This window comes from Athene cunicularia (genome assembly GCF_003259725.1).
Source record: "Athene cunicularia isolate RWA chromosome 5 unlocalized genomic scaffold, athCun1 chr5_part1, whole genome shotgun sequence".
NCBI lineage: Eukaryota > Metazoa > Chordata > Aves > Strigiformes > Strigidae > Athene > Athene cunicularia.
Window position 1 is genome coordinate 43,317,753 of NW_020799101.1, and position 17,820 is coordinate 43,335,572.

The 17,820-nt window shown below is 39.5% G+C and overlaps 1 protein-coding gene across 9 annotated transcripts in view; it reads right to left on the reverse strand.

Annotated features, from left to right (window-relative positions):
• The window catches only part of CELF1 (CUGBP Elav-like family member 1), a 52,813-nt gene that overhangs the window by 17,827 nt on the left and 17,166 nt on the right, over positions 1-17,820 (reverse strand). For 3 of the 9 annotated variants that reach the window (XM_026849713.1, XM_026849714.1, XM_026849712.1), the window contains exons 1-9: positions 15,260-15,453; positions 13,012-13,199; positions 12,156-12,238; positions 11,697-11,745; positions 8,376-8,510; positions 8,114-8,193; positions 7,585-7,746; positions 6,090-6,171; positions 2,944-3,072 (exon numbers count right to left, since the gene is read on the reverse strand). In XM_026849713.1, the coding sequence (XP_026705514.1) occupies positions 2,944-3,072; positions 6,090-6,171; positions 7,585-7,746; positions 8,114-8,193; positions 8,376-8,510; positions 11,697-11,745; positions 12,156-12,238; positions 13,012-13,199; positions 15,260-15,330 (979 nt within the window). In that variant the 5' untranslated portion in view covers positions 15,331-15,453. Of the gene's footprint in view, positions 1-2,943; positions 3,073-6,089; positions 6,172-7,584; positions 7,747-8,113; positions 8,194-8,375; positions 8,511-11,696; positions 11,746-12,155; positions 12,239-13,011; positions 13,200-15,259; positions 15,454-17,820 lie in introns of those variants that run through there. The other 6 variants (XM_026849718.1, XM_026849715.1, XM_026849720.1 and 3 more) reach the window with 3 other exon arrangements.

A 17,820-nucleotide genomic window follows, 5' to 3' on the forward strand; every position in this document is an offset into this window, starting at 1 on the left:
GTCTAGGTATGGTTCAGGAAGGATGTTCTGAATGTGTGGAGTCCAAGAGACTTCTATATGAATAGATACAGTGTGAATGCACACATAAGTATTAATCAAGACACTTTAAAGAGGTAACAGCTAGTTCAGAGTAAAGAGTTAAAAATCTGTAAAATTATAGGAAGTATCATGAGACTGAATGCTGACTGTACACAGTGAGGCTTCTCCTTCCCCTCAAGTTAAGTACAGTTGAAATGGTGAAGCATATTCATACCTCTAATGAAAAGTACTGAAACAGTTTCAGAGTATGATGTCAGTGACTACATACAGAACACATATCCTCCAGAACCTTTTACTTATTTTGAACAAAGCTAATCTCTGCTCTTCAAAATTATACTTGAAATTAAGTTTAAAAAGCAATACAACAGTGCCTGCTTCATGTTACAAGCCTGTGAAGAGTGAACGGACTGATACATCTGTATAGGATATTAACTCAGATGACCCGTCATGATTATTTGAATGTTGTCACACTATCATTTACTGACATGATCAGAAAGTTGTTTGGATTCAGCATAGCAGGTACTTAAAAATCACAGAATGGTTTGTGTTGGAGGGGACCTTAAAGATCATCTAGTTCCAACCCCCCTGCCATGGGCAGGGACACCTTCCACTAGCCCAAGTTGCCCAAAGCCTCGTCCAACCCGGCCTTGAACCCTTCCAGGGAGGGGGCAGCCACAGCTTCTCTGGGCAACCTGTGCCAGGGCCTCACCACCCTCACAGTGAGGAATTTCCTCCTTGTATCTAATCTAAATCTTCCCTCTTTCAGTTTAAAACTGTTACCCCTCGCCCTATCCCTACACACCCTTATCAAAAGTCGCTCCCCACCTTTCCTGTAGTCTCCCTTTAAATACTAAAAGGCCAGACTCCCTAGGCCAGCATGATCAAAAGTGAAACTGAACCCTGACATATGTCTCTCAAAGGAAAAGGAATCTTCAGAGTGCTGTGGAACAGCCAAAATTCACAGAGAGAAAAACAATCCCCAAGAAATCACACAACACACAATCCCTTTCAGTTGAAAGGGACCTCTGGGAATCATCTAGTCTAATGGCCTGGCTCGAAGTTGGTCTAACTCCTGAGTTAGGTCAGACTGTTCAGGGTCCTTTCCAATTGTATTCTGAATCTCTGAAATTATGAAGATTCCACAGCCCCTCCGGCATCTAGTTCCTGAGCTTAATCACTCTCACCATTAATTTTATTTTTCTTTTATATTCAGTCAGAATTTTCTCTGTTGCCACTTGTGTCCATTGCCCTTGTCCTTTCACTGTACACTTCTGAGAAGAGGCTGTTTCTCTCTTTTGTAGCATGTCTGGTATTTGAACTTCACAACTGGCCAGTCCCTTTCCTCACCTCAACAAATCGGAGAACAAACTCACTCTAGTCAGTAGAAAAGAGTGCCAACAAAGACATCTTAAATTTTACACGCCAGTCACAGCAAATTGTAACCTGACAATTCCAGCTCTGCTACTGCATGAGGAAATATGGGAAAAATTCTCACATATATTCACCTTCATGCTTTATCTATGATGAAGCAGCATTAGTGGGTTATAAATATTTGCAGCTCTTTGTAGCCCAAACATTTGGGTTTTTTTTAAAAAAATGAATAGGATACCATAGCTGGGAGTCAAGATAAATTTTAACCTTTAAGGATTTCAGATCACAAAATAAAAAAGCCCTGTCCAGCAACAGAACAGTCTTTGAACTGATTTCTTTCTTGGAGATTTCTCTAAGTGGAAAACTGCAAAGCACCCGTGGTTTAACTCCCAATCATGTGACATAAGGTTTTCTAAACAGCTTTTCCCTGTAATCTCTTTACAATCTCTTAGTCCAGCTCCTTTGTCCTTCTATGCTATACAAAACGCTACCTGTGGAAATTTAAAACAACCCCTGATCCCCTTTGGTCTCTCACAATCACAGGTGAGGATATCAGCTCTGTGGGCTGAATTACAAAACTGGATACATGATTTTGCTTTTTATGAAAAAAAAAAAAAATCCCAAACCAAACCCACATATCAAGCTGTAGATACTGGAAAACTAACACCCTGAAAATACAGGGTCTCCCTCCCCATGTGAGGATTCAGAAATAACAGAGTATAATACTGATCCTCATTTGCAGTAAAAACTCAGCATGTCTGATGTAAGCACAGTTTATTTTTTCTTCTCTTGTTTGTTGCATTTAATGATCACATTTAACAATAAGATGGCAAAATAACACTACCTGGTCATTCGAGCCTCTCTGAATAACGTACATAACCTGAAGTAAAAAAACAAAACCAAGAAAACCCCCCAAAAAATACACTAAACCAAAACACAAAAAACCCCAGAAGGACAAGATACTGATTTTTACATGCAACTCACACACTCAGTTCTAGACAAATGCTTTGCAATAAATGTGTTAAAGGTCTGTTTATTCTACTTCTATGTGGTAGTTATAGTATTCTTGTCTTCATTAATGCCAGAGTAATATAAACTGTACTGTTCTAGTGCACAGAATGCATTACTTCATGCTTAAGGTGTCTTCAATCTCCATGTCCAGAAGAACGGGGTATACTTGCCACAGTACCTGCCTAAAATCACAGATAAACTGACTATGTGATGAGACTGTAATAATGTGACTGGAAAGAGGTCACCTACCTTTCTGCTTCACTATGACCTCAAAAATTCTTTTTACTTGAAATTAATCTGACCACTTGGAGGAAGGAACACAGCAGGTAAAAAAGCCTTTGCTGGTGGCAAAGATATCTACCCTGAACAAAGGCCAATGCATCTACTAGTAAAACTGTTTATCTATTAAAGAATCAACATGAAAATGGCAAAAAGGGATAGACAAAACAGGTGATGTCTATCCTGAAATGACTCCTAAGGCAACACATGTCATAACACACTACAGCACAGGCAGTCTCTTACCTGAGCTGGTGAGCACACTCAGGGGACTGCTGGAGGAAGTGAGTGCAGCGGTACCACTCGGTGTGTTCTGAGCTGCACTGGCTGCAGCTGCTAATGCAGCCAGGTTCTGTAATTGCATCGCGTTCAGTCCTGCAACACATTGAAGAACACACAAGAGTTTCTCCTATATAACAGTCACCATTGTCCAAGCTTAACAGATCCAGCAACCTCAGCACATCACAAGGGAGTAATGGGAAGGAGCTTAAAAGCAACAGGCTTAATACTAGTTACTGATCTTTTCTACACTCCGATTCCTTGTTATAACTAAAGAAAGTTTGTCTTTGCCCAGACAGATGAGTTTCAGTAAAAGACAAGGTAGTCATGATCCAGATGTAGAGTCCAGAGTAATTTTCAAGCATTGTTCTCTCCAGTCAAAACAGCATAGCAGCTTAGTCTGAGAGTTAAGCCAGGGTCTGACACCAAATCTGCAAGTTACAGAACTTGTCTAGACACCAGGCCAATAACCTCCTCTTCTCTTATGTCCCTCCACTCTCTTTGTATGGTAACAGCAGTAACTGCAGAATTCTTTCAAGAAGGCCTAAACACTACAGTGACCACAAAGTCACACCTTTAACTCATCATCAGATGAATATCAGCACATTTTGTTTGGTCCCCTCAGCAGTCAATTATGAGACAATGTTAAGTGGCTGCTCCCGACCACAAGATAGCCAATGTATACAGAGGATAGTCAGGTGGTCAAACAAAAGTGGTAAGGACAATGGGAAACATCAGGCATGTTGTAGGCAAGCAGCCAGGAAGCAGCAAAGGGAGGAAGGTATCCCTGTGCTGATGAACTTGTACTGGACAATTTACTCACATGACCCAACTTAATTTTGAGTCATAATTTTTGAATGAAACCATTTGGTCAGTACTGACACTGTAGTTTGCTCTCTTTTCCTGCCATGAGATTATCATTGATACTGATCTTCTGAATTCTGCATTTTAGCCATCCTTTCGTAGGCTAGCTCCATTCTTCCAATTCTGCCTCTTCCCTTTTCCCTTATTTTTGTCTCTACCTTTGCTTATTCTAACAATTCCTTCTCATCTGACTTCAAACAATCCCTAATTCTTCCCTACAAAATTAAAACCAAAATTAAATTAATCACCATTCACATAACAATATCAAAACATCCTAGGCAGATGTGGCACCTGGTCTTCTGGATGCTTAGTAAGTATACTAGGTGACAAAGCACACATCTCAAAATCTCAAGTTTTGGAATTTACGTACGTGAACAGAAAACATAAGAATCTATGTGACAATGCAGCATGAACTATTTTTCTAAAAAATATTCTAACATCTTTAGCATAGTTCATTTGGGCTTTTTTATCTTTTTCAATTGTTTGCTCTTTGTGACAGGGTCTGTTTCCCTAACCACATTTAGTGTCTGAAGCAAGAAGATTCTGCCTTTATTTAGATTCTTGAGGTACCACTGAAACATAAAAGCATGAAGTTAAAAACAAAAGTTACATTTCTTGGGTTTACTGTGCTACAGAGGGTTAAAAGTGCAAGTGTTGAAGCTGGTGAGGAACAGAGCAGCTTGCTTCCTCTCTGAAGCAGTTTGGCATGTGTGTGCTGCACCTGTCCTCTCGTCATCACATTGTTTTCCCATCTGCTTTCGAACAGGGTCAAGATTAAATTTTGTCTACAAAGTCTGACATAGTTTGGGATCTAATTACCTATCTAATTTTTCTTTCTATGAATTTCAAAAAGGGTATCAGTGGAGATATTAACAGGACTTTGAAACTAAAACACTTTCTGTGAGGAATCACAGACTTGGAATAATTATTTCAAAACACCATGCAACATGCTATTTATACAACTGAGTTCACAATTTTTAAGGTGTTTTTTAAATAGTAAAGTCAGAATTACCCTGGAAACTTCACAGGCAACCTCAGCTAGTTAGCCCCTTCCCCCCACTACAGTCCTTACTGTAGTAACGATTAACGTGAACAGCTGTACTGTTTTCTCCTTTATTACCACTTGCTTTTAAACAGACATGAGAGGGGGAAAAAAACAGTATCATGCACGTAACAAACTATTACAGATTACCACCACACAGGACATTAGTGAAACTGATGTTTAAAAAATAGCTTTTAGTAAGAGTCTGTATATAAGAGCTCTGAAGAGGTCTAACATGAAAAAAGTAAACATAATCAGCTAAGGTTAGAATCAACCTCAAGTATAAATCAAAGTTCATACAGTCAAAAACATAACACTTGGTAAAAGCTTGTAATTGTTACTGATGGTGTACCAACACAAGTCAGATGTACAAAACCACTTTACTTTCTTAACACTTTCAGATCAACCTCTGCACAAACAGGGCATGTGATACTGTGAACTACCATGCAACTCCAGAAGGGAGTTTTAGAACCTTAAAATGTTCAGTGTTAAAACAAAACCCAGAGTTTTTTTCTGCCAGGAGAAGAATTTAGAGAATGTGGTGGAGTTATTAACACGTGTTTTATTATTCCCCACTCCATGAAGACAGAAGGGATAATCAATCTGCAGCCCCAGTACAGCTATACTCAGTGAATATTCTGACTAGCAGTCCACAGCAAGGAATTTAGCTCGGACCTGTTAAACTGATATTTCCTTAACAGCCATGGCATAAACAATTGTAATTCAAACGAAGGAATTAAAGAACCTGAATGAATGAATGACTAGTTCATATTCCTACCCACATTGCATTTTCAACTCTGATGTATTTAAGAACGAAGAATTTAAAACGGAAAACCCAAGAATTCATTATCACTGAAATGGATACATTAGTTCTTCAAAACACAATGCTTCACATATGCACCTGTCTGGATGAAAACAATATACAGAACCACCTTTTTGCATCCATCAGAGAAGGTGATTTTAAATGCCAGAGGTAGAGGAGATTACCAACATACCACAACTTACCTTAGGGACAATGGCTAAACTAAGATTAAGAAGGACCATCCATACTTGTAGCAGAGGATTCCTGTCATTCCAAAGGGCAGAGTAAACTCAGGACTACTTATTTCAAATGAGGTTAATGTGTCTACAGCCTTTTGACTACTTTCTCTACCCTCCTCCTCTTTTATTTGGCACTGAATTTGTCTTCTGATGGAAAAAAACTCACCTCCCATTGGGTGGAGGCTGCTCAACGTGTTCAGGTTCCCAGATGACGCAGCTGCTGTCTGCTGAAGGAGCTGCAAATAAAGCTAGACATTACACCAAAAAACAAAACAAGAGTGAGAGTGAGGGCTGGCTCTGCTTCTGGGAGAAACTGCATCACACCACAGCCAGAGCGCCGTCACAGAGGGAATTCCCACTGCCCATGCACCAGATTGTAGCAAAGCGTAAAGACAATTCCCCTTACACAATATAGCCAGAGTGCTGCCATAGTGAAAATCCACATTGCCCATGCATCACACTGCAGCCAAAGCAACAGCATTCCTCACTCAACATCATCAAAGTTGAGGGGAGTTTGTAGCTAATACACTAAGACAAAACCAGCAGAATCAGTAGTGAGAGAGAGAGAACTTCTATCCAAAGCACCCCAGGCAGGACTGCCACCCCTAAGGATATACTACCTCAAGCCAGACTTTACAGCTGACGCTGCCAGCATAGGACAAGTGGCAAATGCCATACCAAAGCCAAAGAGCCACGGAGAGAGGAAACCCCCTCCACTTTCCTTCAGCACAGCAGCCGTGAGAGAAATGTCAAGCCTCAGCTCAGAAGCTTCTTAGACAGATTTCCTATTCCTTTCTCCATTAACTAATGGAGTTATGGAGTAATGCTGTTATTAAAAATTTAAATCTATCAAACCTAAAGCAGTAGTAAAGAGAGGATGTCCCCACTTCAGCAGTACACCATACCAAGTATGAGATAAAATTTTCCTTTTCTGTTCCCTAGACCTTATGTTGCATGAATACAGTTCTTATAGCTATTCTGGTGACCCACGTGAGCTAGAGCACATCAGTTTATGAAAAATTTGCCCTTTTAAGAACCCAGCAAAACAAACTAAAATCAGTGACAAATGGCAGACTACCTTCTGTCAGTTTTGCTAATGAGAATAGTTTCCCCTCTATTTTCTGTGTGGGTTTTTTTGGTTTGTTTGGGGGTTTTGTGTGTTTTTTTGTTTTTTATTCTGTGCACTGTCAGCTGCTTGGCACTTCCAACCTGATCACCTTTTCTACTGAACAGCATCAAGTACTGTTCCAGGTTTCATTGGAAGGGGATGAGAGAAATAAAGACTGAAAAAGGAAAAACGTAGAGAAATACAAGAACTATGCCATCAGATAGACACGAAAAGGGTATTTATATGGTTAAACATTAAGGCCGTAACATATGAAGAACATCTTCCCAGCACAAAGTCATTCTACAGCAGACAGGATTAAAAAAAGTTTCAGTAGTTAGAGCTACAGTGACTGAGGTTGAAATCCTCACTTAAGTGTATTCTGACTAGCTCTTAGCACATAAACTAATTTCAGTCTCTTTGTCCACAAAATGGGGATTAAGAATCCTTCACCTGTCTATCAGGAGCCTTCTAAAAATGAACACATTAAACACTACAAGACAGTTAGACACTGTAGTCCCTGAATAGATGACAATAACCCAAATCAGAAACTCACTGCTAAGTATTGGGGTCCAAGCGTGTTGAGACCAGCCAGGTTTCCCCATACTGAGGCAGCACTGATCTGTTGCATTTGTTGCTGGAGTTGCTGAGCAATTCGTTTCTGCTCTTTGTCCTTCTGCGTGTCTGCAAATTTTACCACAATGGGAGAAGAGCAACCCTGCAAACAGCAATTCAAACAATTACATACTTGCTATCCCCAGCAGTCACAAAAATACTGCATTAAGACCCAGTCACTGGAAGCATTCCCCTCCCCCACCCCCACATTCCTACATATATATACACATTTCATCAAAGGTTCAAAATCTTATTTGCTTTTAATTCTATTTTGTGTTATGGTATTTTCTCTGCAGAAGTTTCTATCTCAAGCTCTAAAACCAGAGACAGAACACACACAAAGGTCCAGGAGTAGCATCTGCTAAGCAACACACACTGCACTTATCCTTCTCTCTGCTCTCTAGTTCCTCCAAACTCCATAGTGACTGCCTGACAAATTACATCATCTGACACCCACTAACTTGTTTTACCTCCATGGTTTGTGCTTGATGCATTGCTTTGATAGCTGTTTGTGCCATGGCTCTTGTTGTAAAAGTCACAAATGCACAACCTGGGGAAGGAAGAAAAAGGAACCAAGTCATTCACTACATCTGCAATTACAGGGATGAATAAAGAAATGAAAATGTCTACGGTGAGGGGTGACACCACAGAAAGAGCTGAAAAGGCACCCTCAGTGGCAAAAAGCAGAATCCAGTGGAAAACTTTCAACTGTTGGAAAAGCTTCCTGCTTACCTCGGCTCAGGCCATCAGGGCCCCGCAATATCCTGCATTCTTCAATCTGCCCAAAGGGGGAGAACATCACTCGGATATCATTTTCATTGCACTTCTTGGATATCATCCCAATAAACAGCTTCCTATCTTCTACTGCTAAGAAATCAAAAGATAAGAGTATTACCAGCAAATTTGCACTTACTAGATCTTATTTTATCTTCTCCATCAACTGCAGTTATTGTATTTAGGGTAGGGGCTTGTAAAAAACAGATTCCCAATAATGGAATCTCTTCAGTTAAAGAGGATGTATACAAGATACCTCAATGAACCTGAAGGATGCCCATTTTATGATGTTTTATGTTTACATTTTGCTAACTGTTTCTCCCTTGCAAGCCTGTGAACTGCAAGAACGTAACAAAAGGAAAAAAATGTACCAGATTCACCACTTCCCTGTATCTCCTACATTCAGTTCCTGGTAAGTGAGAGAAGACATGTATGTGTTTTATTGGACTATTTCATCCTCTCTCCTCCATCTCTTCTATCTCTAGACTAGCAACATACCTAACTATCAAAACAAGCAAATGAGCTGCAGAAAGCTTCTTTCTAGCCTCTTTATCATGCCAATCCCTTAAATTTAGATCTGCCTATTTCCTCATGCACCTGTCTCAACAGTGGAAGCAGCAGCAGTTGCTAAAACAGAACAGTTTTAGTTCTGTTTCAGATTCATCCATTCTGATCTGTACCAAATGCATGAAGATAACACCTCAAATCATGGATGGACTGTGTGCTACTGTAGCTTGTCCCTAAATGCTGATACTACTAGATACATTAAAGTTGAAAAATACCTTTCAGGGTGCAGACCTATTTTAAAATATATGATCTAGTAAGGTAGTGGTTACTAATGTCAGTTTAAGACCACTTAAGGGAGCACAGCAAATCTGAATCCAGAGCTGAACTTTCTACCTCTTGTTTTACTTAAAGATATTAAATCACCTCTGAAATATTTGCTTTTAAAGGATAAAGCAAATTATGCAGAGTATCATTTGGAAATAGGAAACCGTTTGCAAATACAATGTTCAGCACAATATAGAGTATGATGAAGGCTGTAGTACAATTTGAAGCTTCAAGAGACAAAGTCTTCTCCTATTCAGTGCTATGGTGAAGGGAAACCAACTTATTTTCTGAATTTTCTACAGTGTTGAAAAGGAAGATTCCAAACTACCCTAGCTGATATGACTTTGACTATTAGATCTTAATGTTATGCCCAGTTCACTTTCAAGCTCTTACAGCAGAAAGCTGCTTTCAATCTTTTTTGCAGCCCGTCTTAGTTCAATAGATCCAGAATCCCTTTCATTAATGGCAAGTTAAAATACTTTAATTGATACTTTATTTATTTTTGCCTACACTTTTAATTAAAGCTCATATAATTATTTAAGAGCCTCAGAACTGTTACCCTAAAATTCTATTAAATACTTTTTTCCTCTTTCCATTATTTTCCCAGCATATTCATATGTGTGTGACTATAATGCAAGATCAATTTTAGCTTAGAGAGTTCTTCTCCCAACAATAATACTTCAAAAGAGTTACTCCTTTCTAGATATATTTACACAGAAACATATTCTATATAAATGTGGAGGAATATGCAGATGGAATTAGTCCTACTACATGTTACCTGTGTATCCCATCTCCTGTTTTCAATTATCTTGAGATGCAAGCTTTCTGGAACTAGGGTTATCTTTTCCATGATGCAACGCTAATCTTATACTATGTCAAATGAAGAAACTAAAATTCAGCCAAGCCTAGAAAGGCTGAAGCTAAACACTTTCTTTGCTTATCTTGCAGCAACCTATATACACACACATTGAGCATGTATATACGCACGTATATAAACTCATAATGGAAATATATGTATTAGTGATTGTTTACTCAATGACAGATGTTAAATGTCTTAATCCCTCTGAAACAGCCAATGTGCAGAAATAATTCAGTTTTTTGTCTACTGAATTGATTTGAATTCTCTATCTCCATTGTACAGTACAAAAAGTTTTGACTCCCACCCTAGCTACAGCAGGCCTTGCTTCAAATTGGTCAAGCACCTGAAAAAGCATTTCTAGATTTCAGAGAAACACAGATTAGCTTGGGCTGGAAAGGACCTTAACGATCATCTAGTCCCACCCCCCTGCCCTGGACAGGGACACCTTCCACTAGCCCAGGTTGCTCACAGCCCCATCCAACCTGGCCTTGAACTCTTCCAGGGAGGGGGCAGACACAGCTTCTCTGGGCAACCTGTCCCAGTGTCTCAACACACTCACAGGGAAGAACTCCTTTACAGCTAAATCTAAATTTACGATCTTTCAGTTTAAAACCATTACCCCTCGTCCTATCCCTACACCCCCTGATCAAGGGTCCCTCCCCACCTTTCCTGTAGCCCCCTTTAAATCCTGGGAGGCCACTCTAAGGTCTGCCCGGAGCCTTCTCTTCTCCAGCTGAACCCCCCCAACTCTCTCAGCCTGTCCTCACAGCGGGGGTGCTCCAGTCCCCTGAGCATCTTTGTGGCCTCCTCTGGACCCACTCGAGCAGGTCCATGTCATTCTGATCTTGGTACCCCCAGAGCTGGACACAGCACTGCAGGGGGGGGATCTCACAAGAGCAGAGCAGTGGGGGAGAATCCCCTCCCTCGACCTTCTCTTGATGCAGCCCAGGACACGGTGGACTTTCCGGCCTTCAAGTGCACATTGACAGCTCAGTCAGTTTTCAATCCACTCCTCACTCAACCTGAATTTGTGCTTGGGACTGTCCCAGACTAGGTGCCAAACCTTGCACTTGGCCTTGTTGAACTTCATGAGGTTCACAAAGACCCATCTTTCAAGCCTGTCAAGGTCACTCTGTAAGGCACATCCCCTTTCCTCTAGAATATCAACCACAGCACTCAGCTTGGCACCATCTGCAAACTTGCTGAGGGTGCACTCAATCCCACTGTCCACGTCCCCAACAAAGATTTAAACCACCTTAGTACAAAGAAGAATTCACTGGATGTTTCCCTAACTGACAACATGGTTCTACCACAAGCAGCAGCAGTGGGAGATACTGAGTCATGGAATTTTAGAGACATCACTTACACTACCTACTACATTGAAAACACACTTTTTTTTTTTTTCCCCCCTTTAAAAAAAAAAAAAAAAAAAAAAAAAAAAAAAAAAAAAAAAAAAAAAAAAAAAAAAAAAAAAAAAATCAGGTCTCCAGTTCAAGATTTCATCAAAAGCTGTTCAACAGAAGGAAAATCCTCAAGCTTCCCTATTAGCATGAATGATGCCACCAAACTCAGACTTTAGTAAAGCTTACCATTACTCTTTTCACTATCAGCTGGTTTCATTTGGATAGGATGGTGCATCTGAAATGGAAAAAGATTATATAATTCTAGATGCATTCACTTCATACTATATGAAATACGTTCCATAAGAATTGTGGAAGAAAGAAATGGTAGCCTAAATTCCCTCTAAAGAAGTGCATATGTAATGATATATACATTTCTATAAGAAAAACTTTCCTAATGATATGCCATCATTTCTCCTCAGAGAGTATTATAGGAGCCATGACCACCCTCTTCACAACCATATTATTCTCCTAAATGCTCCAAAATTCCCTTAAGATCTGTTATCACACAAATCTCATGATGTTGTTCTTTTGAATAGTTCTCTTAAAAAATTATCTGAGGGCAAGGTAACATATGCTAGTAAATCAGTGCTCCAGAGCTCAGAAAACCAAGACAGAGTTGTGAAGAAAGAATGGCTTTTCTCTTACCCCTGGGAGGATCTTCATGTTGTGAAGAGCATTCTGTGCTTCTAGTGCAGCTTTACGGGTATAAAATGTAACAAAACAGCACCCTGCAATTAAAACAAAATGCTAGCCAAGAACAAACACTATGAATCTTGAAGTGCTATACAGAAATTGCAAGTCCCACTTCTATCCTTCCGACACAAAACATACGAAAAATAGGTTAGACTTTGAAATAAGTCGGTACTACTGATTGTGCCTGTTAGGTGTAACAAAATAGGGTATATTCAGAATGACCCATCATCGCCAATACACCATTAGAACAAACATTTAGATACATATGCCAAATGGCTACTTCCGTTATCAAATTCGACAATTATTTGCTAGTATCAAAACCTCATCTAGTTTCACAAGAAGTAAGATATTGCATATGACTGAACTGTGAATCCCAGTACAGTATTTAGTTAGGATTTGATGTACACAAGTATTTTATGTACACAAATTACTAAGACCTCAAATTTATATTCCATCTAAAGTGTGACACTTCCAGCAACATTTTGATCATAACATCCCAATGATCTGGAGCAGCATAATATTAAATCTGATGTTTTGCTTTGCAATTATAATTCATAATCTTCATGCACGCCCATCACTTCTGAGCTCTAAAAAAAAAAAAACCAACCATTTTCCTCAGCTCAGCTAATGACTGGACCACAGTCCAAGTATAATTGGACACATACACTTAAAGACTATAAAACCTGGGCTTGTGTGCACACCTGGTCACACAGAGCTCCAACACACAGAGACATCTGAATAAGCAAACAGGTAAGCTATGTGAAAGCAGCTGAGACCCCAAGTCTCACATGAGAAGTACAGTTCTCACCTTTGCTTTGAGGAGGGTTTTGGCTCCTGTCCCTCAAGACATTGATTTCATAGACAGCACCATACTGTTCAAAAAGTTCTCTTAGATCCTTCTCACACCAGCTCCGTGGGACCTGACCCACAAACATCTTGATAGCATCTAGATCAGGTTGGTCTGGGTGATCCAGTGTGCCATTCATTTTCTTTGAGCTATGAAAAACAAGAAGGAATTTATAGTTTATATCTTTCCACAGATTCTAGACCCCATCGCAGCTAGAAGTATGTTTACAGCAAGGTTTATTAAAAAAAAAAAAAAAAAAAAAGATATATTTCTACACATATATAAAAGTATGATTGAAATTTACATATAAAGAGAGACTCTTGCACATTCCCAGTCCTGCATACCGTAGAATATTCAGAAACATCATTCATTGGCAAACTCTGTACTTGGACATCAAACATTCTCTACACAGCTGTTTAAAATTTCTCTTAATGTTTGTTCCTATAAGGTACTCAACACCTGAGATTCAGAACGTAAATCTGTTGAGAAATATCACTAGTTCAACCATGTAAAATTTTACAGGAAGGAACCAACCTAAACTCAGTCTACCCATAGACTATTGAAGTTATCAGTAACCACTGAAAATGAGAGGATAACTTTTTTTCATTGTTTTTAAATGTGAGTATCTGGAACAGTTTCTCAGGGTGAAGATCCATCTTAAAACAGAAAAACAGGTACAACTGAACAGAGGAGAAGTTTCCTTAAAGGTTTACAAGGCAATAGCTCAGTGAAACTAGGGAGCTTTCAACAATATTTGGCAAAAAACAGGCTTACGTTGTACATGAACAGGCTGGGATTGGACAGTCTAAGTCAGTCACAGATTGAATCAAGTTGACTAACGGCAGCGTGTTAACATAGAAAAACCCCTCACTTTTTAGACTACAACACATAAGTTTTGAGTATGGGAATCTTCAATAGGCTTCAAGGCATTGTATCTAGCCATATGAACAGTTTACACCCTATTAATAAAACTGTGTTATACTCCACACAGCCAGCTGACTGGCATACGCTGCTTTCTGTATGGACTCCTCACTGTCAAGCAATGTGAAGTCTTCTTGTCAGTAGTCACAGCCCAGTATACCACAAGACCTATCTCTGTGGAAGACCAACTGTAACAACATCCTGTTGTAGCTACAGTAATTAGTAGGTTAGAATTGCTAATTTTAACCCAGCTAACCCCTGCGTAATCTAAAAAGCACATGGGGAGTGGAATAGTAATAATCCAATTATTCCCCCCCGCCCAAACTCTTTGCTGAAGAATACAGGTGGCCTTCCAGAGTTGTCAGCTCTCTTTGGCTCTTTTTTCCTTTAAAGATAGTTTGTGAATGACTTAACTGCATATTACAGTAAACAGCATTCCTCTCACTGTCCGTCTGCAATCATATTCCCTCCTGAATAGAATTTTTAAAAATAATAATTCCAAACCAGGTAACGCATAGTTAATTTTTCCCCTCAATATGCTGCTGTTCAGAGCCTAAGGAAAACCTGATGCCAGGGAAAGCTCTATTTTATAGCTGCATGAACAGACCTCAGAAACAACAAAGCTTTTTACTCGAAGGGAAGGGAATCATCATAAATCCTTTCACTCCTCACTACCTTTCCACTCAGAAAGGGTCAACACCTCTCCAAACAGCCAAGGCAAACAATATCTTTCACAAAAATGACCTCTTTTCTTTCACTGTCTTTTCATTCCACCTGAGAACAACCAAAAATCGTTTACCGTCTTCCAGTAACAATTTTCAGCCCTGCCTTCTATGCCATGGGTACTTTCAAGAGCAGAGCATGGCTTCTGTTAACTGGACAGCTCTTAACATGACCTCAACAGCATTCAAGGACAACATTTAATTCTTAATTAAAAGGTATAGTCTGGAATCATTAATTGGGAAGAACTGAAACCGTCCTCCCAACAACTAATTTCAATAACCGATTTTATAACATCAGCACCTGTAGTATACTATAAACAGTACTGCCAAACAGCTTAATTTCTCCTCAGCCCCCTAAAACTATCCGATCATTTTTGCCCTCTCTCCAGAATCCAATATCAATTATCAATGTTCACTATGATTTCTTCAAGAAAACAAACTGCAGACTCTCTTATCTCTCTTTACCCCACCCCCTCGAGGGGAGTTCAGACACCAGAGGCTTCAGAGACAGCCATTTCAACTATCACTTTAAGTTTTAAACTTCAATATGAAGACAAAATACTTACACAGGGCTAGCATTCAAGGAGCAATGGTCCACCATCATCTCTGGGAGGAAATCCAACTTGAACGCAGCCATCACCTCAGTTTATGACAAACTACTAACACTAAATCAGTGTATTGCCTAACCCCCAAACAACACCACTTCCAAAAGTCCTGCAGGTCTTAACACTCAGCCACACAAAAAAACACTCAAACCACAGAAACAGAAGCTCAGGGAGACCAGCAATAGACACCACAGAAACAGGCTGGACTGGGAAAGGGACATGGAATCCCAGATTAAAAAGGGGATGTGACCATGTGAAGGGAGGCTCAGCTTAATACACAATGAAAATGCTGATGCACTGGGCTTGTTTTGTGCAATTTTCCCTGGCGAAGCAGTACTGAGTGCACTGTCAGATAAACAGAGTGTCAGATCCATGAAGATAGCAATGGGTAACAGAGCAGAAAGAATACAAACTCCAGTCTTTCCATCCCCAACTAACTCCTTGCCTCCCAAAATGGCAGTCCAAGGCCTTGAGGTTCAAACAGACACTTCCCCTACCACCAGTATTAAGGTGTGAAGTCTAGAGGTTCCTTCACCATAAATCTTTTCAATGGCTGAGATTATATGATTACTAAAACCCTCCTTAACTACCACAGAACATCAAAATCTACTCCTTTTATAGAAACAAAACATACACCATCCTGGAAAAAGCACTCTGCCCATCATGCATCTACAAATCCCGAGATATACAGAGCCTATAGATGATAAAGAAAGGGAAAAACACAGTGATTCATTGAAAACTGTTTTATAATCTTTGAAAACACCAATCGGAACACCTCAGCTGCTTCATTATTAAAACAGGAATAACATGTTGATCAAGGAACTGTGAGGTGTATTTATACACAAAATACAGACCTCTTGTTAAATCTCCAATACTCAAACTAATGCGGAGATAATCTGGATAACACTGGGTGTACTGGGAGATGCAGAAATATTTGATTGCAGGGAGAGAGTGCTGCATGGGCAGCTGGGTGTGTCCAAGCACTCCAGGAGGGACAATTAATTCAAGTCCAGCATGAATCCAGATAAGCCTTACGTATACGGTTGATATAAGCACAAAGTAAACTCTTACAGCATCAAGGAATGCATGCTGCAGCAGCTGCAATCACTTCCTTCTTGTCTGTCAATGACTGCAACATATACTTGCAGTTACTTAGACTGGCCAGTGTATACAGCTTGCTATATGGTTGCACAGTTACAGCATGTCAATTATTTTTCTATAAATAAGCACTTCCAACCCCTGGAAAAAAAAAACCCACAACAAAAAAAAGAACATTTCTGATCCTCTGCCTACAGTGAGGTTAATTAAAAGGTTACTAAAAGGAGTTAGGCCTCAGAATACAAAGAGATATGCATGTTACTGCCAAGTAAGAGAGGACATGAATTTGGCACACATCAGACATTCAACAGTAACTACTTCATGCATGCTCTTACTATGTGTTAAATGTAAGAAAGCTTATCCTTTAAAGTAAAAAGGTGTAAATGCTACCTGCTAAGTACCGTTGTTAAGAGCATGCAGATAGGCGCTAGGGAGCACAGGCCAGTCAGCTTTCTGCAAGTTTTATGTATCTATCTTCAGACACATCTTACAGGCTTCCCACTTGAAAAATGCAATGTTGTGTAAAACACATCATATTCAAATATTACATTCAGCCTGGATCCCACTTTGTGGATTTCTCTAAAGTGAGCCCAGTTCAGATTTATATGATTACACGGTGGGGTTCTTGCCACTGCTCACATAAATCTATAGACTAACACTGTAAATTCTGGTCTTACCTATGAAGACCAGAATTCATTCCTTCTGGTCTTTCAGCCATCTTTAGCTTTTCTAAGCACCCAGTAAAATACCCCAGCAGCCACGCTCCCTGTAAGCTCAATGAAAGATGATGCTGGCAACAGATACTCTAGAAAATGAGTTTTTAAAAGGTTACTGAGATTGATTAGTTTACTGAAGAAAATAATTAAGTCATTATGATTTGATCCCATGCCTACCTCTCCCCTCATCTCTCTGTTCTTCAAAATGGAGGTCATATCTGCTTTTTCCATTAGGAGAAAACTGCAACAAGTTACAGGCATTGTCACACTGTTATAGTTCATGCCAAATTCAGTCCATTGGCTTTGACAATTAACACATTAGTTTTGCACACCTATCCTGCCACATAATAATTTTAGTTCTTGTTATACCTACTCTTAATTTCTCTTGCGATGTGCTCACTTCATTTACTGAACATTAGAATGGAGAATAAATATCTGAAGGCCTCAAGGTACTGTACTTCTACAATAACAATGGCAATTTCAGTAACAACACACTAGTGTACAAACAGGTTTGTTTTAACACTATTTAGTTGAAGGCATCAAGCTAGTGAAATTAAAAGACTTACAGACTTCACTTGTGAAAATATTAGAAAGAGTGGAAAAAGAGGGTATTTTGATACTGTACAGAAATGAGAATTAAATGGGGAAGCAGTGTTTCTTTGGAATGACAAAAACCACAAAAGTCAAAAAAAAAAAAAAAAAAAAAAA